This window comes from Chlorocebus sabaeus, chromosome 9, assembly GCF_047675955.1.
Source record: "Chlorocebus sabaeus isolate Y175 chromosome 9, mChlSab1.0.hap1, whole genome shotgun sequence".
In the NCBI taxonomy this organism is placed as follows: domain Eukaryota; kingdom Metazoa; phylum Chordata; class Mammalia; order Primates; family Cercopithecidae; genus Chlorocebus; species Chlorocebus sabaeus.
The window spans coordinates 109,620,656-109,647,514 of NC_132912.1; the positions used below are offsets into that span (position 1 = coordinate 109,620,656).

Here is a 26,859-nt window from a genome sequence, read left to right on the forward strand (position 1 = left end):
ACTAGAAACAAATGTTCTAGATACAGTATGTCAAACACAAGATGATGGAAACCCCTGAGAAACCACAGGGAGTGTGCTGGAAGCAAACTGATCAGAATGTTGAAAAGACCTCTGACCATTTTCCACATCAGAGCATAACTTGGAACCAATGAGAAACAATGCATTTGACCTTCATGAAAGGGTAATGGATGGGCACTTAATATTTGGCCAGCCAGACCTCAGAAAACAAGAGCTCTAATAAGGACAGATGATGAGACAAAAATAAATAAATAAATAAATAAATAAATAAATAAATAAGTAGATAGATAACTTTAAAAACAAATTGTTCTCAAAGAAGATTACACAGATAGTCTATTATGCTTACTTTGAAGAACGGTCAGCTTCCAAAAGGTTTCCTTTTGTATTTGAGAATTTCTGATCACTTGGCCACAGAGGCAACCTATTTTCCAAGAACCACTCGGTCATATAAAAAATGTGCAGTTTCCAGATCAATGTTCATAATATTTAGAGAGAAATTCAGGCTATTACTACCTTGATTAATTTCATTTGTCAAAAAGGTATAAAACCAAAAGACAGAGTTCTACTTTTTAATGAAAAAAAGCATTATCTAAACTTAGAAGAGATTTATAGGTGGACCTATCTATTACCTTTCTACCTAGTTATTTATTGAGCTAGCTAACTACCTGTATCTTTTAAAAATACATAAATGTAGCTAATACAATTTTGAATTAAAATGTCTATAACATATAAACTTGATCATCATACAGATATAACTTAGTTTTTAAAGTCACCAATTCATGATTAATATGTAATATATTAGATTCTTCTTATATGTGATAGACATAACACCTTACAAATGAAGAATAACAAATGTGTTATGTTAATTAAGCAGGAAGCTTCTTTCTATCAAAAAAGTACTTCGTACTAGGCCACGCGCAGTGACACACGCCTGCAATCCCAGCACTTTGGGAGACCGAGGCAGGCAGATCATGAGGTCAGGAGATCAAGACCATCCTGGCTAACACTGTGAAACCCCGTCTCTACTAAAAATACAAAAAAAAAAAATAGCTGAGTGTGGTGGCAGGTCCCAGCAACTCGGGAGGCTGAGGCAGGAGAATGGGGTGATCCCAGGAGGCAGAGCGTGCAGTGAGCCGAGATTGAGCTATCGCACTCCAGCCTGGGCGACAGGGCAAGACCTCATCTCAAGAAAAAAAAAAAAAAGTACTTAGTACTACTTAATACTGCATGAAGTAAAATAGTAAACCACCAGTTAACCTGATCAGTTCTGAGAACCAGGCAAATGAGCAGATACGGGGGACAAGAAAAGATACGAGGAAGGAAAAAGTAAGTTTTAGAATGTATTCATTGATAAGAATTTATTGCCTAAACCTGATTTATCATTAATTTATTTGTTTTTTACAACCTCAGTGTAAGAGAGATACAGATAATATCCCAGAAAAATCAACTAGGTACTTACTGTGTACTGTAACATATTGTATTAAAATTTAAGAGTTAGTTTTATTAGCATTTTTAAATTTATGAATGTTATAGTAGGTGCTTTGATTTATATAAACTAATACAGGATATATAGCAATTTCAGGTATAGGTCAGTGTACAGAGAGAAGAGTGTCTTAGATCAGTGCTGTTTTTCTCTATGTTCCAAAGTGCCCACGAGTTCCAGAGGCTTACGCAGGGACTTCTTGGAGTGACAAGGGGTTGTCTAGTGGGCACTGCTCCTGGCACTCCAACCCTGTTTCAAAGAGAGCATTCTGCACTTATTATTCTGTAGCTCGTTTGAAACCCAGGGGATAACTGTTGGAAAATCACTCCGAGTAAAAAGACAGATGCAGCATGCTTTCTTGGATTTTAGATTTTTAATGCTCAGGAAGGAAACAGAACAACGCTTCATGGACTGAAACAGTATAAACACTCAGCTGTACCCAAAAAGGAACAAAGGAGAGGACATTTCCCTTTGGCTGTCATTCCTCAGGTTAAGTGTAGGGAAGTAAGGATTTATTTACTACAAGTCACTTTTATTGAAGTTTGGAAAATGCCACTTCCACTATGTCTCTAAATTCATGCATGGCTTTTTTTTTTTTTTTTTTTTTTTTTGCCGGGTCTCACTCTGTCGCACCCAAGCTGGAGGGCAGTGGTAGGATCTCGGCTCACTGCAACCTCTGCCTCCCGGGTTCAAGGGATTCTCCCACCTCAGTCTCCCAAGTAGCTGGGATTACAGGCACCCGCCACCACACCTGGCTAATTTCTTGTATTTTTAGTAGAGACAGTTTCAGCATAGTGGCCAGACTGGTCTCAAAGTCCTGACCTCAGGTGATCCACCCACCTCGGCCTCTCAAAGTGGTGGGATTACAGGTGTGAGCCACAGCACCTGGTCCATTTCTTTATCAATGAAACATACATTCTTTTTAAAAAGATTAGAGGCAAATGGATGATCTGTGTACAAAGGGACAGATGAAAGAGTTAGGGTGGAATGAGTAAGTGTTGCTTGTCCGCCAAGGGAATGTCACGTACCCGCTTTGATGTATTATACAATACGCTAGCTCCTTTTGGCCTCGCTAGATAATGTCAAGTGAGTGCTATGCAAAGTCCTGGTATTTTAAATATTAATCATGTTCTTCTTGGTTAGAACAGACAAAATTATACATTATGACCTAGAAATGACTAAAACCTACAGAGGTTCTTTACTGTTCTTGTTTACTCACTTGAAATAATTAAATTTATAGTTAGAGAAAATAAACGAGTCAAAGCTGATTTCACAGAGCATTTCATTTAAGTTTCAGCCTAGGAGTCCAAAAGCAAACCAAAGTTCAACTCAAACACTCAGTCATGTTTTGGACACCTACTGTATACCAAAATCCTATGCTCAGCACATTAAAGAATACATAGCTGATTAAGGCACTTTATGCCATCTAGGACCTTGCATTCTAAAGGAAGGATTAGACATGGTCAAGAACTATAATCGGAAGTGAGAGTAAAGTGCTAGAAAAAAAGAAAACAGATGTCTTGGAGATAAGAGGGAGTGAGCAAGTCTCATCAGGGAAATTGATTAAATTTTATGGAAGATGTGGCATTTAAGATTTACTTTCAAGGTCTAATGATCTTGGCTTATCATTCCCCAGCTGCATGTAACTTCAGACAAGTCATTAAACTCTCTGGGACTCAGTTTCCATATCTGTTAAAGAAAAGAGTAGACTTTTAATATCCCCAAAATCTTTTAGGTTCAGATTTAATGAGTATAAATACATGATTCTTCCTAAGAGAAGGTGGATCCTATCAACCATTTATTCCTCTTTGCTGTCCTCAAAAGTTACACACACGGGACTGGCGTGGTGGCTCATGCTTGTAATCCCAGCACTTTGGGAGGCCGAGGAGGGTGTATCACCTCAGGTCAGGAGTTCGAGACCAGCCTGGCTAACATGGTGAAACCCTGTCTCTACCAAAAATACAAAAATTAGCTTGGTGTGGTGGTGCATGCCTTTAGTTCCAGCTACTCAGGAGGCTGGGCAGGAGGATCGCTTCAACCCAGGAGGCGGAGGTTGCAGTCATGTCACTGCATTCCAGCCTAGGCAACAGAGCAAGATTCCATCTCAAAAAAAAAAAAAAAAAAAAAAAAAAAAAAGGCCAAGTGTGGTGGCTCACGCCTGTAATCCCATCACTTTGGGAGGCCGAGGTGGGTGGATCACGAGGTCAGGAATTCAAGATCAGCCTGACCAAGATGGTGAAATCCCATCTCTACTAAAAATATGAAAAATAGCTGGGCATAGTGGTGGACACCTGTAATCCCAGCTGCTCAGGAGGCTGAGGCAGAAAATTGCTTGAACCCAGGAGGCTGGGTTCAAGGTGGCAGTGAGCCAAGATTGTGCCACTGCACTCCAGCCTGGGCAACAGAGTGAGACTCCATCTCAAAAAAAAAAAAAAAAAAAAAAAAGTCACTTACAGGATACACAAAACACTCAACCAAATGACAAGAGGAATTAAACATGCTCAGATTTAAAGAGACAAGAAGTCAATAATCAAGCCCTCATTTAGAAAGTGTCACATACAATAGGGTAACTAAAACTTAAACATCTGGAGAAAACGCGAACAGTGTGTAATGCTGGTACGTACCAAGAGACGCGTAGGAATGACCAATGTGTTCTGAGGAGCGAGGGTCCTCTTTATAGAATGAAAGTCTTGGAAGTCTCTCAGCAGGAATGATGTAAATTAAGTGGTGATAACACAGAAATGAGAAAAAATAGAGTGTGAAGGGGGTGCAGAAAACATAAAGAACAAATACTGTCTACGTTTTTTTCTTCGCTAGAATATAACTGTGCTGAGACCACAAGGATAAAACAACTAAAAGAATTGGCTTTTCCAAGTGAAAAACCAAAACAAAACACTTCTTTTTTTCTTTCATTCCCTAGTGAATTCTACTAGTGGTTTTATATTCTTTAATCCTTGAAGATGTTACACGATCCCTTGTGAAAGGAGAACAGCTCAGGTTGGTTGGGGGTGATGGGAAAGGTATGGCTGATAAAGACACACAGCGTATATAGAAGTTTTCTTTTCAGGCAGAAAACACGTCAACTCAGAGAGAATTTGAGAGTAAAACAGAGATTTCAACTTTTTTTTTTTTTTGAGACGGAGCCTCACTCTGTCGCCCAGGCTGGTGTGCAGGCGCGCGATCTCAGCTCACTGCAAGCTCCGCGTCCCAGGTTTACGCCATTCTCCTGCTTCAGCTTCCGGAGTAGCTGGGACTACAGGCACCCACCACCATGCCCAGCTACTTTTTTGTATTTTTAGTAGAGATGGGGTTTCACCGTGTTAGCCAGGATGGTCTCAATCTCCTGCCCTCGTGATCCTCCTGCCTCGGCCTTCCAAAGTGCTGGGATTACAGGCGTGAGTCACGGTGCCCTACCAACTTTTTTTTTGTTTTTTAATTTGCTACATTTGTATTAGTTCTTCCCATCACCTTCTGCATCCCAGCTGTTCCTTTCCGGTACAGGTTAAATTATCTTTTCTTATAGCAGACTGTAGGTGACCAGTAAACCTCTGCTGACACAAACAAGCCTTGGGATTTATCATGAATTGGGGTGGGGGGAACTGTTCTCCCTCTGAGACATGGTGACAGCCAGGCTGCCTTTCCTCTGGCACTAGGACCACTCAGCCTTTACTTTTGGGCCAGCCTCATATATCAGCAGCCAGATGTAGGTCTCCTTTAAAAGACAGTATGCACGATCTAGGCTAATACCTAGGACCCCTCTTTCTATCTCTTAGTCAAGATTTCTTACACTGATGTATGTTGAGATTACAGTTTTTACTGTAACAGACCTAGCCAAGAAAAGCTGCTGTAATTTACAGCAGGCTTGCAGGGAAACAGCCAATGGATGATCATTAATTTAAACTGTAAATAAGATCCTGCTTTATCCTGGACTCTGATCTCCGGTAGTGCCCCTAACAAGCTGCCTGCAAAGCCAAGGCATGAAGCCTGCTGTTTCCAACATGATGATTGAAGAACTGCTCTTGTCCACACAAACAGCTAAAAATAGCTATAAGAATGTGAAGGCAAAAAACAGGTTTCGGGGAATGCAGAGAGTTACCCTGATGTGGTCAGTTTTATTCCAGTTGCTCCCACTAGTGTGAAAAGCAGAGAGAAGTATCTGATACAAAAGGTTTTTACTTGCTAGATAGCACCCTGGAGATCTGAGAGAATTAATACAACTTTTTAAAGGAGTCTGCCCTTTTCACTGGAGGATAGCATAAGTCCTAGAAGAATTGGAGCACATTTGAGCACTGCCTTTGTTCTGCATAATTAACAGAGCCTGAAATTTCGTTTTTCTTTTTGTTTTAACATAAATTCTCATTGACTGGAGAAGATACATTCACACTTTAAAATGTTGTGCAAGTACTATCTCTTTGATTCCAATATGTCCTTTGAGTGGGCGGAATACATATTTCATGGTAATAAATTCACCTCACAAGTAGAAAAACTGTGCACAAATATACTGCTATGTCAACTTTATTGATTTGTGTACCATTGTTAAGACCTTCATCGTCCTCCAATATTTCTTAAATCTATCGGCATCTCAGAAAGTGACTATAGGGGCCTCATTTATCTATAGAGGAAAAGATCCCTTCCTTTAGGTACATTCATAACATTGTGATTTAAACAGCTCAGGACCACCTCTGCTCTGAAGGGTAACAGTCCCAGAGAAAGCCATTCCCTCATAGTCATGCACAGGGACTTCTCTTTTTCTAGAACTAGAGAGTGTCAAGTCTTAAGATCAGTAAAATGCCCATGGCTAACTGCGCCTTTAAACGTCCTTCAGGTAACTATGGACTAATTACGCAGCCTGATTCACGGTATATTGACGTGAGTGGATTCGATGGTTAGCCTTGTTGCTGTATTATTACCTCTCTGCTTCCCTTCCAGTCTTAGCAGCTACATCTGGACTTGAGCATCTCACTCCTTAAGTCCTGCTCCTGAAAACAGTCCTGGAGTTTCTGGATCATCATCATATATTCTGCAGCTACAGAAAAGCCTATAGTCAGATTCGATATTTGGCAACTTTTTTTTTTTTTTTTTTTTTCCATGTTTTCCTCTAACAGCATCAATGAAACAGAGAGTATCATTGATTATTCTGAGGTCTCTTCCAGGCATAAATTTATTCCGTTTTTCTATATTTCTTTACAAATGGAGAAAATGTAAATGATTCACCCAGAGTCACCTGTTAGGTGGAAGTAGATTCAAGGCAGGGATTTAGATTCCTGAATCTTAGTTCAGGGATCTTTGAATTACAAAACGTCATGCCACATCTAGTACTAGAACATAGGACCTCTGAGGATGAGTTGCTGGCTTATTTCTCTTTATATCCTACAGTGCATAGCACATTGCCTAACATACAGTTTGCTGATTGTTAAATTAAATTTGCTAAAAATGTGAACTAAAGAAAAATCAACAGAGATTACAAAAATCGATACAAAGCCAACAAACAACTAAATCTCATCATAAAAATAAAAGATATAAGTTCAGTTCCTCAATTTGGGACTGCATACAGCAGATCAAAATTCTTGATTACTTAATGAAGTAACCAGCCAATAAAGGGAAGATAGGAATGTTTGGGGTATAGTTCTAATTTGTGAGGTTGACATTATTGGTTGTGTGGTACTGTGGCCATCAGCCACACATGGCTATCTCAATTTAAATTAATTAAAATTAAATGAAATTTAAAATCCAATTACTCAGTTACACTAGCCATATTTCAAATACTCAACAGCCATAAATTGTTAATGTCTAAAGTACAGAAGAGCTTAGAAGAAAATTTCTATCATCACAGAAAGTTCTGCTGGACACTGCAGGAAGAAAAAAGAATGAAATGCAGAGAAAACATTAATTAAGCTTTTACTATTCTGTGCTAAGCACTTGAAATGCCTAATTTCATATAATCCTCACAACTTCCCGCATGAGGTAGGTACTATAACTGTCCCCCTTTTAAACTGAATCCCACTGTGCTTGGAGAGATTAAGTAAACCACCATGCTTATATACTTGGTAATCGGTTTAGCTGGGTTTTCTTTCTTCTTACTCCAGAGTCTATGCTCAACTGAAAAGTTATGCTGTCTCTACTGAAGAACTTGAAATGCTTACAGCCAGAGTGAACATTACACTTTATATTAGTAGTTCTTAATCCTAGATACCTATCAGAAGCATCTGGGGAGCTTTACCAAGATATAGTTACCTAAACCCTAATCCAGAGCAACAGTGGTGGTGAGAGGTGACAACGTGCTAGCAGCCCTAGCTTGGTCTCGGCGCCTCCTCAGCCTCGGCACACACTCTGGCACTGCTTGAGGAGCCCTTCAGCCTGCCGCTGCACTGTGGGAGTCCCTCTCTGGGCTGAACGAGGGGGGAGCCGGCTCCCTCTGCTTGCCAGAGGTGTGGAGGGGGAGGCACGGGTGGGAACTGGGCCAGCACGAGTTCCAGGTGGATGCAGGGTTGGTGGTCTCTGTACTCGGAGCAGCCGGCCAGCACCGCCAGCACGGGGAAATGAGAGGCTTAGCACCCGGGCCAGCAGCTGGGAAGGATGCCCTGGGTCCCCCAGCACTGCTGGCCCGCCTGCGCTGTGCTGGAATTCTAGTCAGGCCTCAGCCACCTCCCTGTGGGGCAAGGCTGGGGACCTGCAGCCTACCATGCCTGAGCCCCGCCCCCTGCCTTGATGGTCTCCCACGTGGCCCAAGCCTCCGGGATGGGCGCCACCCCCTGCTCTGCAGGGCCCAGTCCCATCCACTGCCCAAGGGCTGAGGAGTGCAGGTGTGCAGCCCGGGACTGGCAGGCAGTTCTGCCCAGGGCCAGGCACGGGATCTACTAGGCAAAGCCAGCTGGGCTCCTGAGTTGGGTGGGGACTAGGAGAACTTTTCTGTCTAAAAGATTGTAAATGCACCAATTAGCACTCTGTGTCTAGCTCAAGGTTTGTAAATGCACCTATCAGCACCCTGTCAAAATGGACCAATCAGCTCTCTGTAAAATGGACCAATCAGCAGGATGTCAGTGGGGTCAGATAAGAGAATAAAAGCAGGCTGCTGGAGCCAGCAGTGGCAACCCACTCCAGTCCCCTTCTATGCTGTGGAAGCTTTGTACTTTCGCTCTTCACAATAAATCTTGCTGCTGCTCACTCTTTGGGTCTGCGCCACCTTTATGAGCTGTAACACTCACCGTGAAGGTCTGCAGCTTCACTCCTGAAGCCAGCAAGACCACAAACCTACCGGAAGGGACGAACAACTCCGGACAGGAGGAATGAACAACTCTAGACGCATCGCCTTAAGAGCTGTAACACTCACTTAGAAGGTCTGCAGCTTCACTCCTGAAGCCGGTGAGACCACGAACCCACCAGAAAGAAGAAACTCCAGACACATCTGAACATTTGAAGGAACAAATTCCAGATACACCATCTTTAAGAACTGTAACACCGTAAGGGTCCATGGCTTCATTCTTGAAGTCAGCGAGACCAAGAACCCACCAATTCCAAACACATTTTGGTGATCATGAAGGGACTATTGCCTATCGCCAAGCAGTGAGACCATTGCCTATCGCCAAGCAGTGAGTACCACTGGATCCTTTTCACTTGCTATTCTGTCCTATTTTTCCTTAGAATTCAGGCACTAAATACTGGGCACCTGTCGGCCAGTTAAAAGCAACTAGTGCGGCCACTGAACTGAAGACATGGGTGTCAGGCTTTCTGGGAAAGGGCTCTCTAACAACCCCCGACTCTTTGGAGTTGGGAGCATTGGTTTGCCTGGAACCAGATTCCATTTTTCCTCTACTTCTGGGCTGAGCCGAGGGTCGACAGAAAGGAAAGCCATTGAGCTCTGGGTCCTGACAACAGGTTAGTTGACCCTGCAGCCATGAGGGGAACTCTCAAAGTCATGTCGCCCAAGAAAGACTCCCCCATCTATTCTACCTATCCTGACCCTTGTCTCCTGGATCCTAATGCCTGTCAGACAAACTGCCTCTTGCCTCTCTACTCCGAGGCTAGTCCCGCTTCTAAAAATTGCTCCCTGTCTCTGGTGCTTTACTAGTTTCTCCTATAAGAATGATTTCTAGTATAAACTCCAGGACTCTGTTACGTTCTCTAGGCACCTGGGCTCACCAATCAGAAAGACATAATTTTTGCCCAAAGTCCCATTGTAGGGGGACTATCTGGAATTTTAGGATCCCACCTCAGACTAGCAGGCCTAACAAAAGCTATTCCTGAAGCTACAATATGGGGAGTCTCAGAAATTGTATCCTTCCTATTCATATAAGTGAGGACAAAAGGTGTCACTCTTCCAACTCAAGATCCCTTCCCTCCATCAGGGTATGGCCCTCCACTTCATTTTGGGGGCATAACATCTTTACAGGACAGGGGTAATGTCCCAATACTAACAGGAGAATGCTTAGGACTCTAACAAGTTTTCAAGAATGCGTCAGTAAGGGCCACTAAATCCGACCTTCCTCGGTCCTCCTTGTGGTCGGGGAGGAAAACTAGTGTTTCTGCTGCTGTCAGTGAGCGCAACTATTCCAATCAGCAGCGTCCAGGGATCACTGCGGGTTCTTGGGCAGGGGTTGTTTCTGCTGCCGCATCGGTGAGGCCAACTATTCCGATCAGTAGGGTCCAGGGACCGCTGTGGATTCTTGAGCAGGGGGAGAAACAAAACAAACCAAAACCATGGGCAGTTTTGTCTTTCAGATGGGAAACACTCAGGCATCAACAGGCTCACCCTTGAAATGCATCCTAAGCCATTGAGACCAGTTTGACCCACAAACCCTGAAAAAGAGGCAGCTCATTTTTTTCTACACTCAGGCTTGGCCCCAATATTCTCTCTCTGATGGGAAAAAATGACCACCTGAGGGAACTACAAATTACAATACTACTCTGCAGCTTGACCGTTTCTGTAAGAGGGAAGGCAAATGGAGTGAAATACCTTATGTCCAAGCTTTCTTTTCATTGAAGGAGAATACACAGCTAGGCAAAGCTTGCAATTTACATCCCACAGGAGGAACTTTCAGCTTACCCCCAAATGCTAGCTTCCCTATAGCTCCCCTTCCTATTAATGATAATCCCCCTCTAATCTCCCCTGCCCAGAAGAAAATAATCAAAGAAATCTCTAAAGCACCAAAAAACACCAGGCTATTGGTTATATCCCCTTCAAGCTGTAGGGGGAGGAGAATTTGGCCCAACCCAGGTACATGTCCCTTTCTCTCTCTCTGATTTGAAGCAGATCAAGGTAGACCTGGGGAAGTTTTCAGATGATCCTGATAGGTACACAGATGTCCTACAGGGCTTAGGGCAAACCTTCGACCTCGCTTGGAGAGATATCATGTTACTGTTAGATCAAACCCTGGCCTTTAATTTAGCTGCAGCCCGAGAGTTTGGAGATACTTGATATGTTAGTGACGTAAATGATAGAATGATAGCCGGAAAAAGGGACAAATTCCCTACTAGTCAGCAAGCCGTCCCCAGTACGGCTTTCCACTGGGACCTCGACTCAGATCATGGGGACTGGAGTCATAAACATCTGTTGACCTGTGTTCTAGAAGGACTAAGGAGAATTAGGAAAAAGTCCATGAATTATTCAATGATGTCTACCACAACTCAGGGAAAGGAAGAAAATCCTTCTGCCTTCCTCAAGCGGCTATGGGAGGCCTTAAGAAAATATACTCCCCTGTCACCTGAATCACTCAAGGGTCAACTGGTTCTAAAAGGTAAGTTTATTACCCAATCAGCCACAGATATCAGGAGAAAGCTCCAAAAGCAAGCCCTTGGGCTCTGAACAAAATGTGGAGGAGTTATTAAACCTGGCAGCCTCGGTGTTCTATAATAGGGACCAAGAGGAACAAGTCCAAAAGGAAAAGTGAGATCAGAGAAAGGCCGCAGGCTTAGTCATGGCCCTTAGACAAACAAATCTTGGTGGTTCAGAGAGGACAGAAAATGGAGCAGGCCAATCACCCGGTAGGGCTTGTTATCAGTGTGGTTTACAAGGACACTTTAAAAAACACTGTCCAGTGAGAAACGAGCTGCCCCCTTGTCCATATTCACTATGCCAAGGCAACCACTGGAAGGTGCACTGCCCCAGAGGATGAAGGTTCTCTGGGACAGAAGCCCCCAACCAGATGATCCAACAACAGGACTGACAGTGCCTGGGACAAGCACCAGCTCATGTCATTACCCTTACTGAGCCCTGGGTATGCTTAACCATTGAGGGCCAGGAAATTGACTTCTTCCTGGACACTGGCGCAACCTTCTCAGTGTTGATCTCCTTTCCTGGACGACTGTCCCCAAAGTCTGTTACCATCCAAAGAATTATGGGACAGCCTGTAACCACGTATTTCTCCTACCTCCTCAGTTGTAATTGGGAGACTTTGCTCTTTTCACATGCCTTTCTTGTTATGCCTGAAAGTCTCACACCCTTATTAGGGAGGGATATATTAGCCAAAGCTGGAGCTATTATCTACATGAATATGGGGAAAAAGTTACCCATTTGTTGTCCCCTACTTGAAGAGGAAATCAACCTTCAAGTCTGGGCATTGGAAGGACAATTTGGAAGGGCAAAAAATGCCCACCCAGTCCAAATCAGGTTAAAGGATCCCACCACTTTTCCTTATCGAAGGCAATATCCCTTAAGGCCTGAAGCTCATAACGGTTTACAGGATATTGTTAAACATTTAAAAGCTCAAGGCTTAGTAAGGAAATGCAGCAGTCCCTGCAATACCCCAACTCTAGAAGTATAAAAACCGAATGGTCAGTGTAGACTAGTGCAAGACCTTAGGCTCATCAATGAGGCAGTAACTCCTCTATATCCAGTTGTACCCAACCCCTGTACTCTGCTCTCTCAAATACCAGAGGAAGCAGAATGGCGCACAGTTCTGGACCTCAAGGATGCCTTCTTCTATATTCCCCTGCACTCTGACTCCCAGTTTCTCTTTGTCTTTGAGGATCCCACAGACCACACATTCCAACTTATGTGGACGGTCTTGGCCCAGGGGTTTAGGGATAGCCCTCATCTGTTTGGTCAGGCACTGGCCCAAGATCTAGAGCCATACAACTAATACCCCTACTTATAGGGTGAGGAATGGCTACTGCTATAGGAACCGGAATAGCCAGTTCATCTACTTCATTATCCTACTACCACACACTCTCAAATGATTTCTCAGACAGTTTGCAAGAGATAACAAAATCTATCCTTACTCTATAATCCCAAATAGACTCTTTGGCAGCAGTGACTCTCCAGAACCACTGAGGCCTAGACCTCCTCACTGTGGAGAAAGGAGGACTCTACACCTTCTTAGGGGAGGAGTGTTGTTTTTATACTAACCAGTCAGCGATAGTAGGAGATGCTGCCCGGCATTTACAGGAAAAGGCTTCTGAAATCAGGCAACGCCTTTCAAATTCTTATACCAACCTCTGGAGTTGGGCAACATGGCTTCTCCCCTTTCTAGGTCCCATGGCAGCCATCTTGCTGTTACTCACCTTTGGACCCTGTATTTTTAACCTCCTTGTTAAACTTGTTTCCTCTAGAATCCAGGCCATCAAGCTACAGATGGTCTTACAAATGGAACCCCAAATGAGTTCAACTAATAACTTCTACTGAGGACCCCTGGACTGATCTGCTGGTCCTTTCACTGGCCTAAAGAGTTCCTCTCTGGAGAATACTACAACCACAGGGTCCCTTCATCGCCCCTATCCAGCAGGAAGTAGCTAGAGCAGTCATTGGCCAAATTCCCAACAGTAGTTGGGGTGTCCTGTTTAGAGGGGGGATTGAGAGGTGACAATGTGCTAACAGCCCTTGCTCACTCTCCGCCTCCTTGACTTCGGCATCCACTCTAGCCGCACTTGAGGAGCCCTTCATCCTACCACTGCACTGTGGGAACCCCTCTCTGGACTTGCCAAGGCCAGAGCTGGCTCCCTCTGCTTGTGGGGAGGTGTGGAGGGAGAGGCGCAGATGGAAACGGGGGCTGTGTGTGGCGCTCTCAGGCCAGTGCGAGCTCCAGGTGGGTGTGGGCTTGGCCGCGCGCATTCAGAGCGGCTGTCCGGCGCCTCCGGCCCTGGGCATAGAGGGGCTTAGCACCGGGGCCAGCCACTGTGAAGGGTGCACCAGGTCTCCCAGCACTGCCGGCCCACCCATGCAGCACTCAAATTCTTGCAGGGCCTCAGCCACCTCCCCGTGGGCCATGCCTGAGCCCCTCCCCCACCCTAGTGGGCTCCCACGTGGCACAAGCCTCCCTGAGGAGCACCACCCTCTGCTCCATGGGGCTGAGGAATGCAGGCGCGCAGTGCGGGACTGGCAGGCAGCTCCTCCCCCAGTCCCGGCACAGGATCCACTAGATAAAGCCAGCTGGGCTCCTGGGTCAGGTGGGGATTTGGAGAACTTTTATGTCTAGCTAAAGGATTGTAAATGCACCATTCAACACTGTGTCTAGCTCAAGGTTTGTAAACGCACCAATCAGCACCCTGTCAAAAGAGACTAATCAGCTCTCTGTAAAATGGACCCATCAGCTCTCTGTAAAATGGACCAATCAGCAGGATGTGGGTGGGATCAGATAAGGGCATAAAAGCAGGCTGCCCGAGCCAGCTGTGGCAAGCTGCTCGGGTCTCCTTCCCTGCTGTGGAAGCTTTGTTCTTTCGCTCTTCACAATAAACCTTGCTGCTGCTCACTCTTTGGGTCTGCGCTGCCTTTGTAAGCTGTAACACTCTCCGTGAAGGTCTGCAGCTTCACTCCTGAAGCCGGCGAGACCACGAACCCACTAGAAGGAAGAATCTCCAGACACATCTGAATATCTGAAGGAAAAACTCTGGACACACCATCTTTAAGAACTGTAACACTCACCGCGAGGGTCCGTGGCTTCATTCTTGAAGTCAGCGAGACCAAGAACCCACCAATTCCGGACACAGTGGGGCTAAGGCTTGCAAATTTGGGGACCACTTTTGACATGCAGCCAGAATTGAGAGTGATTGCTTAAGAGATATTTTCATCACCTTCCATAGTCCAGATGGCAAAATGCAGACCCTACCCAAGGTCACTAACAGTAGCTAATGAAAAATCTGAGATGAGAACATAGACATCAGTGCTACCTTCATAACACATTACGGTTTAGGGTATGTTAATTAATGGCACGTTTCTATTTCCTGATTAATACTATTAGTTCATGTAACCTATGTACTACTTATCAATTGTATGTCAGAATTCAGAATTTAATAATGCAAGTTTATAAAAACAAAGGTACAGATGTAATACCACTCTCCTTCTGGGACAAATAAATGTCTTTCTCATTTAAAAGCAATATTTTCTTCCTAAAAAATGACATATCCGAGCAGTAGATAAACTCTCTTAATAGGAGACGTATGACATAGTGGAAAAAGTATGACTGCTAACTAAGACGCCTTAATTCTAGTCCTAATTATGGCCATAACTCTGCAATGGGCACAATCTATTTCTTTCCTCTGAATCTCAGTTTTCTTATCTGTAAAATAAGGGTGTTGTATATGATGATCTCCAAGGTTTCTTGCAGCTAAGATCCATGCTCAGAAGGGTCTAATCTTATCACTCTTTCCAAGCTACTCTATTCTGCTAAATGCATTGCATTCATCCTGACATTTGTGTGCAGACTGAACAAACTTTAAAAATGAAACTTCCTATCTGCTGTAGGACAATGCATTCACTTAAATTCTAGTTAATCTATTTGTTCCATGTCGAGGAAAAACTGGGCCATCAGATGAAAATCCATCTTTTCTGCTGTCTTGTCAAGACTCGTTCTGATTCTTGTGATTGACTGGTCAGAACTCTTACTAGAGAGTCAGCAGCATCCACCCAACAAGACTCATTCTTTGTAGCTGCCTTTGGGAAATGGTTATGATCTACCCATCCCTCGCCCTTTTACATTCACAGCTGCTGATCTGAAAATTATGATGTGTCACACATTTTACAACCTTAACATCCATCAACTCATCTTTACATTTCTAATCCCAGCTTAACTACAATGGATTTTTAGGTAGCTAGAGATGTTAGCCAATCAAGACAGAAGTCACATCACAAAGGAGTAGCATACTGAATATACACTTCTTACCTTACGCTTGTTGGTAGGACACACATAGAGATAGCTCAAAATGGTTTTCAAACCAACTTTATCATTCAGCTTCTCATAGGTTGTTCCATAATCGGTTGACCTGTAATTCAAAAAGAGCATTAATGAGGATAGAAGTAGACGTCATTTGACTGCTTGTCAGTATAATGCATGTTTTACATAGTAGAATGGCTCTCAGGAGGTTTCTCAATGATTCATGTAGTATATAATGATGCTTAATGATGTACACAGTAGCATCATGTGAGTGGTTAAAATCTGCATTTAAATTGAATTGGTAAAATTAAAACTCCATCTCTCTACTGCTCCTTAATATATGCACATTGCATAAAGAATGTGGTTAATTTAAAAATAATAAGAGATGAGGGTGCCCCTTGATTTGACCAAATAATTAAAGAGTTTTTAGTTAGATATGACATTTCCAAGCTTTTACTTTATGTTTGGCACAGTAGAAAAGCAGGTTCTCGTGATTTATCTACAAATTGTGTTTTCTTTCATGAGTCAGGGAATATGTGGTGGATCAGTCCCTTCAAAGGTCAGTCAGTCTTATTATTTAAGGGCAAGAAAATGTCTCAATAATAAGTGAGATTTCACTAATTTCTTACTCCATGGCCTTTTCCAGTGTTAAGCAATCTGAAGTCAGGAGGCCATGACTTCTTGACACTGACTCTGTTTTTCCTATAGAGTCTCTCAACTTTAGCCATTGGTCAACAAATTATTCATGCAGATTAAATAAATTGCTTTTCATTACCTTCTCTATGAAGGTCTACTCTATTTCAGAATTTTCATCTTATTGTATCATCATGACAGCTATGTAAAGCAGGGATTATTATTTGTATTTGATGACAATGGCTGAGAGAACTTCAGTAACTTGTTCAAAGAAATTTAACAATTTTCCTGATAAATGGGCAGCTAGAAATTGAATTCAGGTATTTTAGCCTAAGCCCCATGTTGCTTTCATTATACCTCAATTTTTTTTTCCTTTTTTTCTTTTCTTTTCTTTTTTTTTTTAATTTAAAGAAGATAGGGCTGGGCACAGTGGCTCACGCCTGTAATCCCAGCACTTTGGGAAACCAAGATGGGTCAATCACTTGAGGTCAGGAATTACAGACTAGCCTGGCTAACATGGTGAAACTCATTCTATACCAAAAATACAAAAATTAGCCTGGTGTGATGGCACGCACCTGTAGTCCGAGCTACTTGGGAGGCTGAGGCACAAGAATCACTTGAAACCAGGAGGCAGAGGTTGTAGTGAGCCGAGATCATACCATTGCACTCCAGCCTGGGCCAAGGGGCAAGACTCTATCTCAAAACAAAACAAAAAAAGGCCAGGCGTGGTGGCTTACACCTGTAATCCCAGCACTTTGGGAGGCTGAGGCGGGCAGTTCATGAGGTCAGGAGTTTGAGACCAGCCTGGCCAATATGGTGAAACCCTGTCTCTACTAAAAATACAAAAATTAGCCAAGCATGGTGACAGGCGCCTATAATCTCAGCTACTCAGGGGGCAAAGGCAGGAGAATTGATTGAACCCGGGAGGTCGAGGTTGCAGTGAGCCAAGACAGTGCCACTGCACTCCAGACTGGGTAGAGTCTTGTCCAGAGCAAGACTCCATCTCAAAAAAAAAAAAAAAAAAAAGAAGAAGAAGATAGATATAAAATGATATAAAATTTCCTTTCAGCTTTCTTACTTAGGAGATTGTTGATAAAATTCATTCATTCATTCACGTTTGTAGTGCTCCTAAGGCGTACCAGTGTTGCTAAGTGCAAGGACACAGCACACAGCCTCTACACTCAAGTATGTCACATTTTTATTTGAAAGAAATATAAACAAATATTTAGAATATGTTAAGTGCAAAGACAGAGATATGAGTTAACAATGCTTAGAAATTAAAGTTGATTTAATTAGAAAAACACAAAATTTTTAACCATCTTAATTAATTTCTGATACTGGTAAAAGTTACAAATTCTTACAGGCCACAACGACTAAGTAGAAATGTGTGTTAACAACCTCACTACAGTCCGTTCAGTATATATGGTGGACCAAACACTGGAGCAAGAAAGCTGTATAAAAGTGATCCTGGAGCTAGGAATTTAGGATTTATTCTGGCTGGAGATTCAAGATATTTCTTCCTAAAATTTATACATAGATGGCGAACAGAAAAGGGTCTACAATTTAGAGGATTGAGATGCCATTCCTAATTGCTGAGGAATAAAGTACTATGCAAAACTTCTTGAAATAACTATGAACCTCAAAAATGGGTAAGTTTAGAAAACAAAACTAGAGCATCACAGACTAGATGTTACCTTTGTAACAAAAATATATACCTGGCTTATTTCAGGACCAGTCTCTGCACTATTATAATCAAACACACATTAGCTTAATAGTCAAGAATATTTGAGGAGCATTCTAGAACTATTTCACAGGATATCTCATTAATGAATCACAACAAAACTTCTTAAAATCTTCCTTTCAAATCTATATTTTTCTCGAAAATTCATAGCTTACTTGAGGGAATTTCCTGGTATTCTCTAAGAAATGTCTAAGATTTCTTCCCTAGCCCAGTCCACTCTTTTTTTTTTTTCTTTTTTGAGATGGAGTCTCACTCTGTCACCCAGGCTGGAGTGCAGTGGGGTGATCTCGGCTCACGGCAACCTCCACCTTCTGGGTTCAAACGATTCTCCTGCCTCAGCCTCCCGAGTAGCTGGGATTACAGGCACACATCACCACACCGGACTAATTTTTGTATTTTTAGTAGAGATGGGGTTTCACCATGTTGGCCAGGTTGGCCTTGAACTCCTAACCTTAGGTGGTCCACCCACCTCAGTCTCCCAAAGTGTTGGGATTACTGGCATGAGTCAAGGCACCCAGCCCCTAGTCCACTCTTGGTGTTTTGTCTTTTTTTCCATTCTTATCTTAATCTCCTGAGTCAACATTCTCTTTCTAGAAGGTCTTGTGTGTCTCTCACATGTTGCTAGCCTTATTCTACCTCCTTTTATTGTACAGTTGTTTTTTTCTATTCATTATTCTGAACAATACTCCCAAGTTCTAGAACCAAAAAAAAAAAAAAAAAAACAGATGCAAAATCTACCTGGGGGGTGGCGGGAAAAGAATGAAATGTGTAAATACTGCTACATTAATAAATTTAGCCTGATGATAGGTGGAAATCAGTAAGACTACATTAAAGACGAGAGAATGGTTCAATTTTCCTAGTGGAATAATGAGAAAAAGAGACTACAAAAGTAGGAACTAGTCTATAGAGAGTGTGACGTGTTTCTTATAATTTCTATTAACTTGATCCTGGAGCTATTCGACGAACACTTCTACATTTAAAAAAACAAGGCATAGAAAGGCAAATGAGGATTATAAGGATGCTACATACAATCATCCTTATTTGCATGTGTGTGTGTCTGTGTGGGTGGGTGAGTGGGTGCATATTAAACTCTAATCCTAATGTGACAAGATGACAATTGAGTGACTTAGTCAGATTTACATTAGCAACATTTTTTTTCAGGAAGCTTACACTACGTTATTGGACATTTTTATCTTATTGTAACATAATTCATCCAGCAATCCAGATGCTTCAAGGTATCCATCATTTTTTGGTGCCATCTCTTGTTTCTTGATTTTACAAAGCTTGAAAGTTAACCCAAATTTTGATAATTCTCCACTCGAGCAGAATTGCATATTTAAGCATCATGGCTTTGTAATAAGCAATTGATAGAAAATGATGCATTTTCACATATCCAAGTGGTATAGATTAGCGGTTGTCCAAGGGTGTCCCACAGAACTAGAATTAGATAGAGTGTTGATAAGTTTCATTGGCAGAACCAACAATCAGCTGGTGTACATTGGTATGGCAGTACAGAAGTAAAAATAGTAAATACTTTCAAACCAGTTGATAAATAGTTACTGCACCAAGTTCTCTGAGTAGTTTTTCCTGTGAGCCTTTTCACCATGGTCTCCCACTCAGGGGCCTTTCAAGTTTCCTCACAGTATAGCAAACAAAAGATTGAGGCCTGGCACGGCAGAGATCCTCAACAAACTTGCTCCAGCACCAACACCCGTGCTGATCTGTCAAGGCCTTTGCCAATCAGGCTGCACCCCAGTGGGGGACTCAGTGACCTTGGGTTGGCATTGCCATCACGGAAGGCAATTTCTAGTGCCCATCTGTAAGCCCTGATTCACAGCTAAGAGATGCTTCCAGCTCTACTCGCACATTTATGGGAGCTGTAGTCTCCTATAGACATGAGCTCCAAAAGATCAGAGGATGCTTTTTACCTAACAAAGAGTTGAGTCGATGTGCTGGTTAAATATTTTAACTATCAACCCTAGGTATGGAAGAGGAGGACATTTTCCAAGAACAAAAAATATTGAGAAATGTGTGATTAGGCAACATTTAATATTCCTTTACTTCATAACTTTTCACAAAATATATTATTCTAATATACATTGAACCTCTTAAGAGCATATTTCATACAACATTTTCCAAACATATTTGATGATAGGATCCATTCTTGAGGGATATCTAATGAGATTAGTGTTCTGAGCAACACACTTTGGGAAGCATAAGATCAAAGACAAAGAAAGGAAAAGAAAGGTATGGATCTTAATTTCATAAGAAAGAGGACTATAAAAGTATCTCAAATGAAAATTGCAAACAGAAATACCAGCCTGTACTAACCATAAAGTGACTACTGTTGTAATAGAAAAACAAAAAAAACAACAAAAAAGGAAAGGATCTTAAAACGTGTATCTTAAACACTCATAATTAAGATGCGACATATGTAGCCTTGAATTCTTCGCTTGTACCACTTTTAAAAAATCATTTCAAGCAAGTATTTTTATTTTCAGGCTTTGTTTACAAGTTGACTTATCTATAAATGAAAAAGAGAGCTTCTGTCAACACCTATACTGTGCCAAAAGAGGCTAAAAGCTTAACAAAATAAGCATTCCATGAAAATAAATATGCGAGTGAATAAATTAAGGCTTACTTTCTTCTGCTTTTGATCTTTAATCCTTACACTACTGTTTTTACAAATATATCTCAGTGGCTTTTAGGACATTTGAAAGTATGTCTCTATTTAATTATTTACTATGTACATAGAGCTGAAATAAGTTGCTCTGTGGCGTTCAGAAACCACCATCTGAGGCACCCCACCCACCTTCCAAGAGGTTACGATCTTTTTGAGGTGGCAAAATCTCCTATCACACTTGAAAAAAAGGATCAGCATAGGATACAGCTAGTTTTGATATGAGTTGCAGAAATGCAATGTGTGACTGGATTTCCTTCACGATAATCTTATGCCATCAAATGGGATACTAAATAAACACAGAATCATTGTAATCTAAATTAACCCATAAGCACAATGATTGGCACATAAGCAAACTATAAATGATAGCTTTTGTGACTCATTTTCTAACATTTTTTTCTTGATTGTTTTTGGTGTTCTTTGCTCAATACTTACTAAAAACCTACAACATGAATCCTCAAGGAAAACCCCAATCACTAAACATAATTTTGACTTAGGTTGCTTAGAAGGAAGGATATTCATAAAGCAATTACAACATGTAAAAATGTAGCATAATTTAGTCTATCATGTCTTGAAGGATATGTGCTAGTAGTTTTACTTGGTGCTTGCATCACAGAGTTAATAGCAAGAACTGAAATATAAGAATTAAAGATTCCACACTCCGCTTTTATAATAATTATGTCAGGATTCCATTGGTGAATAGACCATTATGCTTAAAAATCCTAACAGAAGTGGGGCGTGATGGCTCATGTCTGTAATCCCAGCACTTTGGGAGGCTGAGGTGGGCAGATCACCTGAGGTCGGGAGTTCAAGACAAACCTGACCGACATGGAGAAGTCCCATCTCTACTAAAAATACAAAGTTAGTCGGACGTGGTGGCTCACGCCTGTAATCCCAGTTACTCAGGGGGTTGAGGCAGGAAAATTGCTTGAACCCGGAAGGCGGAGGTTGCGGTGAGTTGAGATCGCGCCATTGCACACTAGCCTGGGCAACAAGAGCGAAACTCTGTCTTAAAAAAAAAAAAAAAAAAAAAAAAAAATTCTAACAGATATCATAAAAATGAATACTTCTTGGGTACCTACAATGTTATCTGAGCTCTTCACATGCAGAATCTCATGAGATGGACACTGATATTAATATCACATGTTACAAATAAGGAAGACTAAAAAGTGTAACCAGCCTGCTTAAAACTAAAGAACTTGGGAGGTGTGCCAGGTGCAGTGGCTCACACCTGTAATCCCAGCACTTTGGGAGGCCGAGGCGGGCGGATCAGGAGGTCAGGACATTGAGACCATCCTGGCCAACACGGTGAAACCCCATCTCTACTAAGAATACAAAAAATTAGCCGGGTGTGGTGGCGGGCGCCTGTAGTCCCAGCTACTCGGGAGGCTGAGGCAGCAGAATGGCGTGCAACCGGGAGGCAGAGCTGGCAGTGAGCCGAGACTGCATCACTGCACTCCAGCCTGGGCGACAGAGCAAGACTCCATCTAAAAAAAAAAAAAAAAAACCTTGGAGGTGCTGAGTGCGCACTGGCCGGCAACCTTAACTCCATACTGCTGTGCCTCTATTAAAAGCCACCAGGAGAAATTTGCAGTTAAGGAGATGTATTCAGAAAATTTAGTTAAGCATTCTTTAGTGGAAAAAAAACATTAACTAAAACTCTTTGAGGTTGTATATGGTGTAGACCAAAGTCTGGCTTTTCTTTATACCTACTAAAGGGCAGGCCTGCCAGGGAAAACTGATTTTTTTTTAAACAAGTATAAGCAGAAACTCTCACAAGGATCTATGAGGAAAAGACGATATATCCTTTATCTGATCCAGCCTGGCTCCTGTGAAAGCTGAAACCATGCACAAAGTGATTGGGGCCAACCAGTTAATGACTTGATGATGCCTCATTAAGATTAGCAAGATGTCTCAGTCTAATAGAAAAAGCAAGTTCTTAGAGCAAAACACAACTGGAATCAGTCACTCACTGTTACACCCATTGCAGTGCCTACACGACTTAGTTGGACTCCTAGCCCACTTATGTTGCCCAGTGCAATGCCAATATGTCAAAACTAGATTCCTATTCAGCTTTAATTCTGCTTATTTTTAGCAAACAGGATGTCTGTGGTCAGAAGTTTCTTCTTAGAAATAAACCAGCTGAAGTTAGCAAAATCCACAACTGCAACTTACTCAACCTCTGAAGAACTTCTAGCTTCATTATAATCCAATTTCCATGCGGAATGACACTCCCACCAGTACCATGACAGTTGACAGTCACCATGACAATGACTGGAGGAGACCAAGAAAAAACAGAAAAGATGTAGCGCCTTGATTCCAGGAAAGTCTCAGTCCCTTCAAAAGAAAAGCATAAATATTGCTCCCCTTGTTCTTCAACCCAACCCCCTACGTTAAAGACGCCCTGTATTTGTAACTGCCTGGTTCTCAGGAGCTGAGAAATTAATTTGTGAGCTATGTTCCCACTTCTCCAATTCCATGATGATTGAATAAAGACAGTGCTGCTTGACACTCACTTTCACTTTTGTGTATTGGCTTTGCAACACCAAACAGGAAAAAGTCCCCTCTGGGGTAACTGAGACCCCCAATAACATCACTAACTAGTAGGCAGTCAGTGCCCTGGTTTCTACAACAAATAAATTTCTCAGTACTCCACAGAATTTCATATATAATTTGCATTCCAATTGTCACCTAATAGGATTGCAATATAATTGTGAGCTGCCTGATACCCAATCTCTCTCTTTTCTCTGCCTCCTCCCCACTCCACTCCCATTCCAGCCTTGTCCCTTCACTTGGAAAGCTCTTCTCCCAGATACCTAATAGATAACTGTCTTACTGCTTTCTGAACAATGCTCATGTTATATGAAGTAATAGCCTCCCTCACCCACCCCTCAGCACACTCTGCCCTTCCTAGGTGCTTCTATTTTCTGTTCACAGTATTTATCCCCATAGGATAGATTTTTACTTATTTTTACCGTGTCTTTCTCCATGGGAACTGGGCTGATGTCTGTTTTGTTCACAGACGTCTTCCTAGCACTCAGAACAGCACCCTGGGCACAGTAGGCACTATTCGTTTTTGACTACTTGCTAGCCTGATGGATGCTTGCTTTTCTTGTGTTACCTAGTGGACTTCCATGAAATAAAATCTGAGAAGCTCATATGGTTTGGCAAGGACTTTTGGCTACAATAGCCCCTGCTGTTAGAAGATACAATCAGCTGTGCGGAAAGAAGGGAGACTAGGGTGGTGACTAGGTTCTATGCCCTCTACTTATTTAAAATTAACAACCTTGATTTTTAGAGCAGTTTCAGGTTCACAGCAAAACAGAGTAGAAAATAAGGAGTTCTCATATAGCCCACCCCCACACATGCATAGCTTCCCCCATTAGCAGTATCCTCCTTCAGAGTGTTACATTTGTTACAATCAAAGAACCTACAACAAAGCATAAGTATCACTCAAAGTCCACAGTTTACATTAGGGTATACTCTTGGTGTTATACATTCCATGGGTTCTGACAAATGCATAATGATATGTATCCACCACTTGATATCACAGAGAATAGTTTCACTATGTCAAAAATGCTTGGTCCTCTTCCTATCCCCCTAACCCATAATAACCACTGATCTATTTACCCTCTTCATAGTTTTGCCCTTTCTAGAATGTCATATATAGGTATACCTTGTTTTATTGCACTTCACTTTATTTCACTTTGCAAATACTACATTTTTTACAAATTGGAATTTTGTGGCATCCTGCAGGGAGCAAGTCTGTTGGTCCCATTTTTCCAACAGCATGTGCTCACTATCTGTGCCACGTTTTGGTAGTTCTTGCAATATTTCAAACGTTTCCATTATTATTATATCTGTTATGGTGATCTGTGATCAGGGATCTTTGATGTTTCTATTATAATCATTTTGGGGTGCCCTGAGCCGTGCCCATGTAAGATGGCAAACTTAATAAATATTATGTATGTCTTGACTGCTCCACCCACCAGCCATTCCCTACCCCCTTTTCCCTCGTTTTCTTTCCTCCCACCCCTCAGGCCTCCCTGTTACCTGAGATAAATGATATTGAAATTAGGCCAGTGAATAACTCTACGGTGTCTTCTAAGTGTTCAAGTGAAAGGGGGAGCTGCACATCTCTCACATTAAATAAAAAGCTAGAAATGATTAAACTTGGTGAGGAAGGCATGTCAAAAGGCAAGATGGCAAAAGCTGGGCCTCTTGTGCCAAAGAGTTAGTCAAGCTGTGACTGCAAAGGAAAAGTTGTTGAAGAAAATTAAAGGTGTTACTCCACTGAATACAAGAATAAGAAAGTCAAACAGGTTTATTGTTGATATAGAGAAAGTATTAGTGGTCTGGCTAGAAGATCAAACCAGCTACAACATTTCCTTAAGCCAAAACATAATCCAGAGCAAGGCCATAATTTTCCTCAACTCTATGAAGGCCAAGAGCTGAAGAAGCTGTGGAAGAAAAGTTTCAAGCTAGCAGAATTTGGTTCATGAGGCTTAAGGAAAAAAGTCTTCTCTATAATGTGTAAGTGCAAACTGAAGCAGCAAGTGCTGATACAGACACTGTATACAGAAAATCTAGCTAAGATCATTGATGAAGGTGGCTACAATAAACCACAGATATTCAAGGTAGAGGAAACAACATTCAATCAAAAGATGATTTCATATAGAATTTCAAAGCTAGAGAGAAGTAATCAATGCTGGCTTCAGAGCTTTGAGGGACAAGCTGACTTTCTTGTTGGGGGCTAATGCAATTGGTGACTTTCAGTTGAAGTCAATGCTCTTTTATCTTTCTGAAAATCCTCGAGTCTATAAGAATTATCCTAAGTCTATTCTCCTTGTGCTCTATACATGCAACAATGAAGTCTGAACGACAGCACATCTGTTTACAGCATGGATTACTGGATATTTTAAGCCCACTATTGAGACCTATTGCTAAGATAAAAAGATTCCTTTCAAAATATTACTGCTCACTGATAATGTACCTAGTCATCCATGAACTCTGATGGAGATGTACAAGGAAACGAATGTTGCTTTCATGCCTGCTAACACAACATCCATTCCGTAGTCCATGGATCAAAGAGTAATTTTAATTTTTAAGTATTATTATTTAAGAAATACACTTTGCAAGGCTACAACTTCCATAGACAGTGATTCATCTGACAGATCTGGGGGCAAAATAATTGAAAATCTTTTGGAAGGGATTCACTGTTCTAGAAGCTATTAAGAACATTCATGATTTATGGGAGGAAATGAAAATACCAACATTCACAGGAATTTGGAAGAAGTTAATTTCAAAACTTGTGGATGACTTCGAGGGGTTTGAGACTTAAGTGGAGAAAGTAACTGTACATGTGGTGATCATAACAAAAGAATTAGAAGTGGAGCTTGAAGATGTGAGTGAATTGCTGTAATCTCATGATCAAACTTGAACCAATGAGGAGTGGCTTCTTACAGATAAGCAAAGAATGTGGTTTCCTAAGATGGAATCTATTCCTGGTGAATGTGGTGTAAACATTGTTGAAATGATAACAAAGAGTTTAGAATATTAAATAAACTTAGTTGATAAAGTAATGACAGGATGTGAGAGAATGAACTCCAATTTTCAAAGAAGCCCTACCATGTGTACAATGATATCAAAACAGTATTGCATGCTACAGAGAAATTTTTCATGAAAGGAAGAGTCAATTCATGTAGGACACTGTATTGTTTTCTTATTTTAAGAAATTGTCAGAGCCACCTTAATCTTCGGCAAACATTACTGTGATTAGCCAGCAGCCACCAACATCAAGGCAAGACCCTCCACCAGCAAAAAGATTATAATTAACTGAAGGCTCAGATAATTATTCACCTTTTTTTAGTTATATATATATATATATATATTTTGGACGGAGTCTTGCTCTATCGCCAGGCTGGAGTGCAGTGGCATGATCTCGGCTCACTGCAACTTTCACCTTCCAGGTTCAAGCGATTCCCCTACCTCAGCCTCCAAAGTAGCTGGGACTACAGGCACACGCCACCATGCCCCGCAATTTTTTTTTTTTTTTTTTTTTTTTTTTTTTTTTTGAGACGGAGTCTCACTCTGTTGCCTGGGCTGGAGTGCAGTGGCCAGATCTCAGCTCACTGCAAGCTCCACCTCCCGAGTTTATGCCATTCTCCTGCCTCAGCCTCCCGAGTAGCTGGGACTACAGCCTCCTGCCTCCTCGCCCAGC

General features: G+C 41.9%; 1 protein-coding gene across 4 annotated transcripts in view; it reads right to left on the reverse strand.

Moving 5' to 3' along the window:
* Positions 1-26,859, reverse strand: part of SORCS1 (sortilin related VPS10 domain containing receptor 1) — a 588,551-nt gene that overhangs the window by 250,552 nt on the left and 311,140 nt on the right. For all 4 annotated transcript variants that reach the window (XM_038009546.2, XM_073019317.1, XM_007964053.3 and 1 more), the window contains exon 3: positions 15,595-15,694. In XM_038009546.2, coding sequence (XP_037865474.1) covers positions 15,595-15,694 — 100 coding nt within the window. The remainder of the gene's footprint in view (positions 1-15,594; positions 15,695-26,859) is intronic.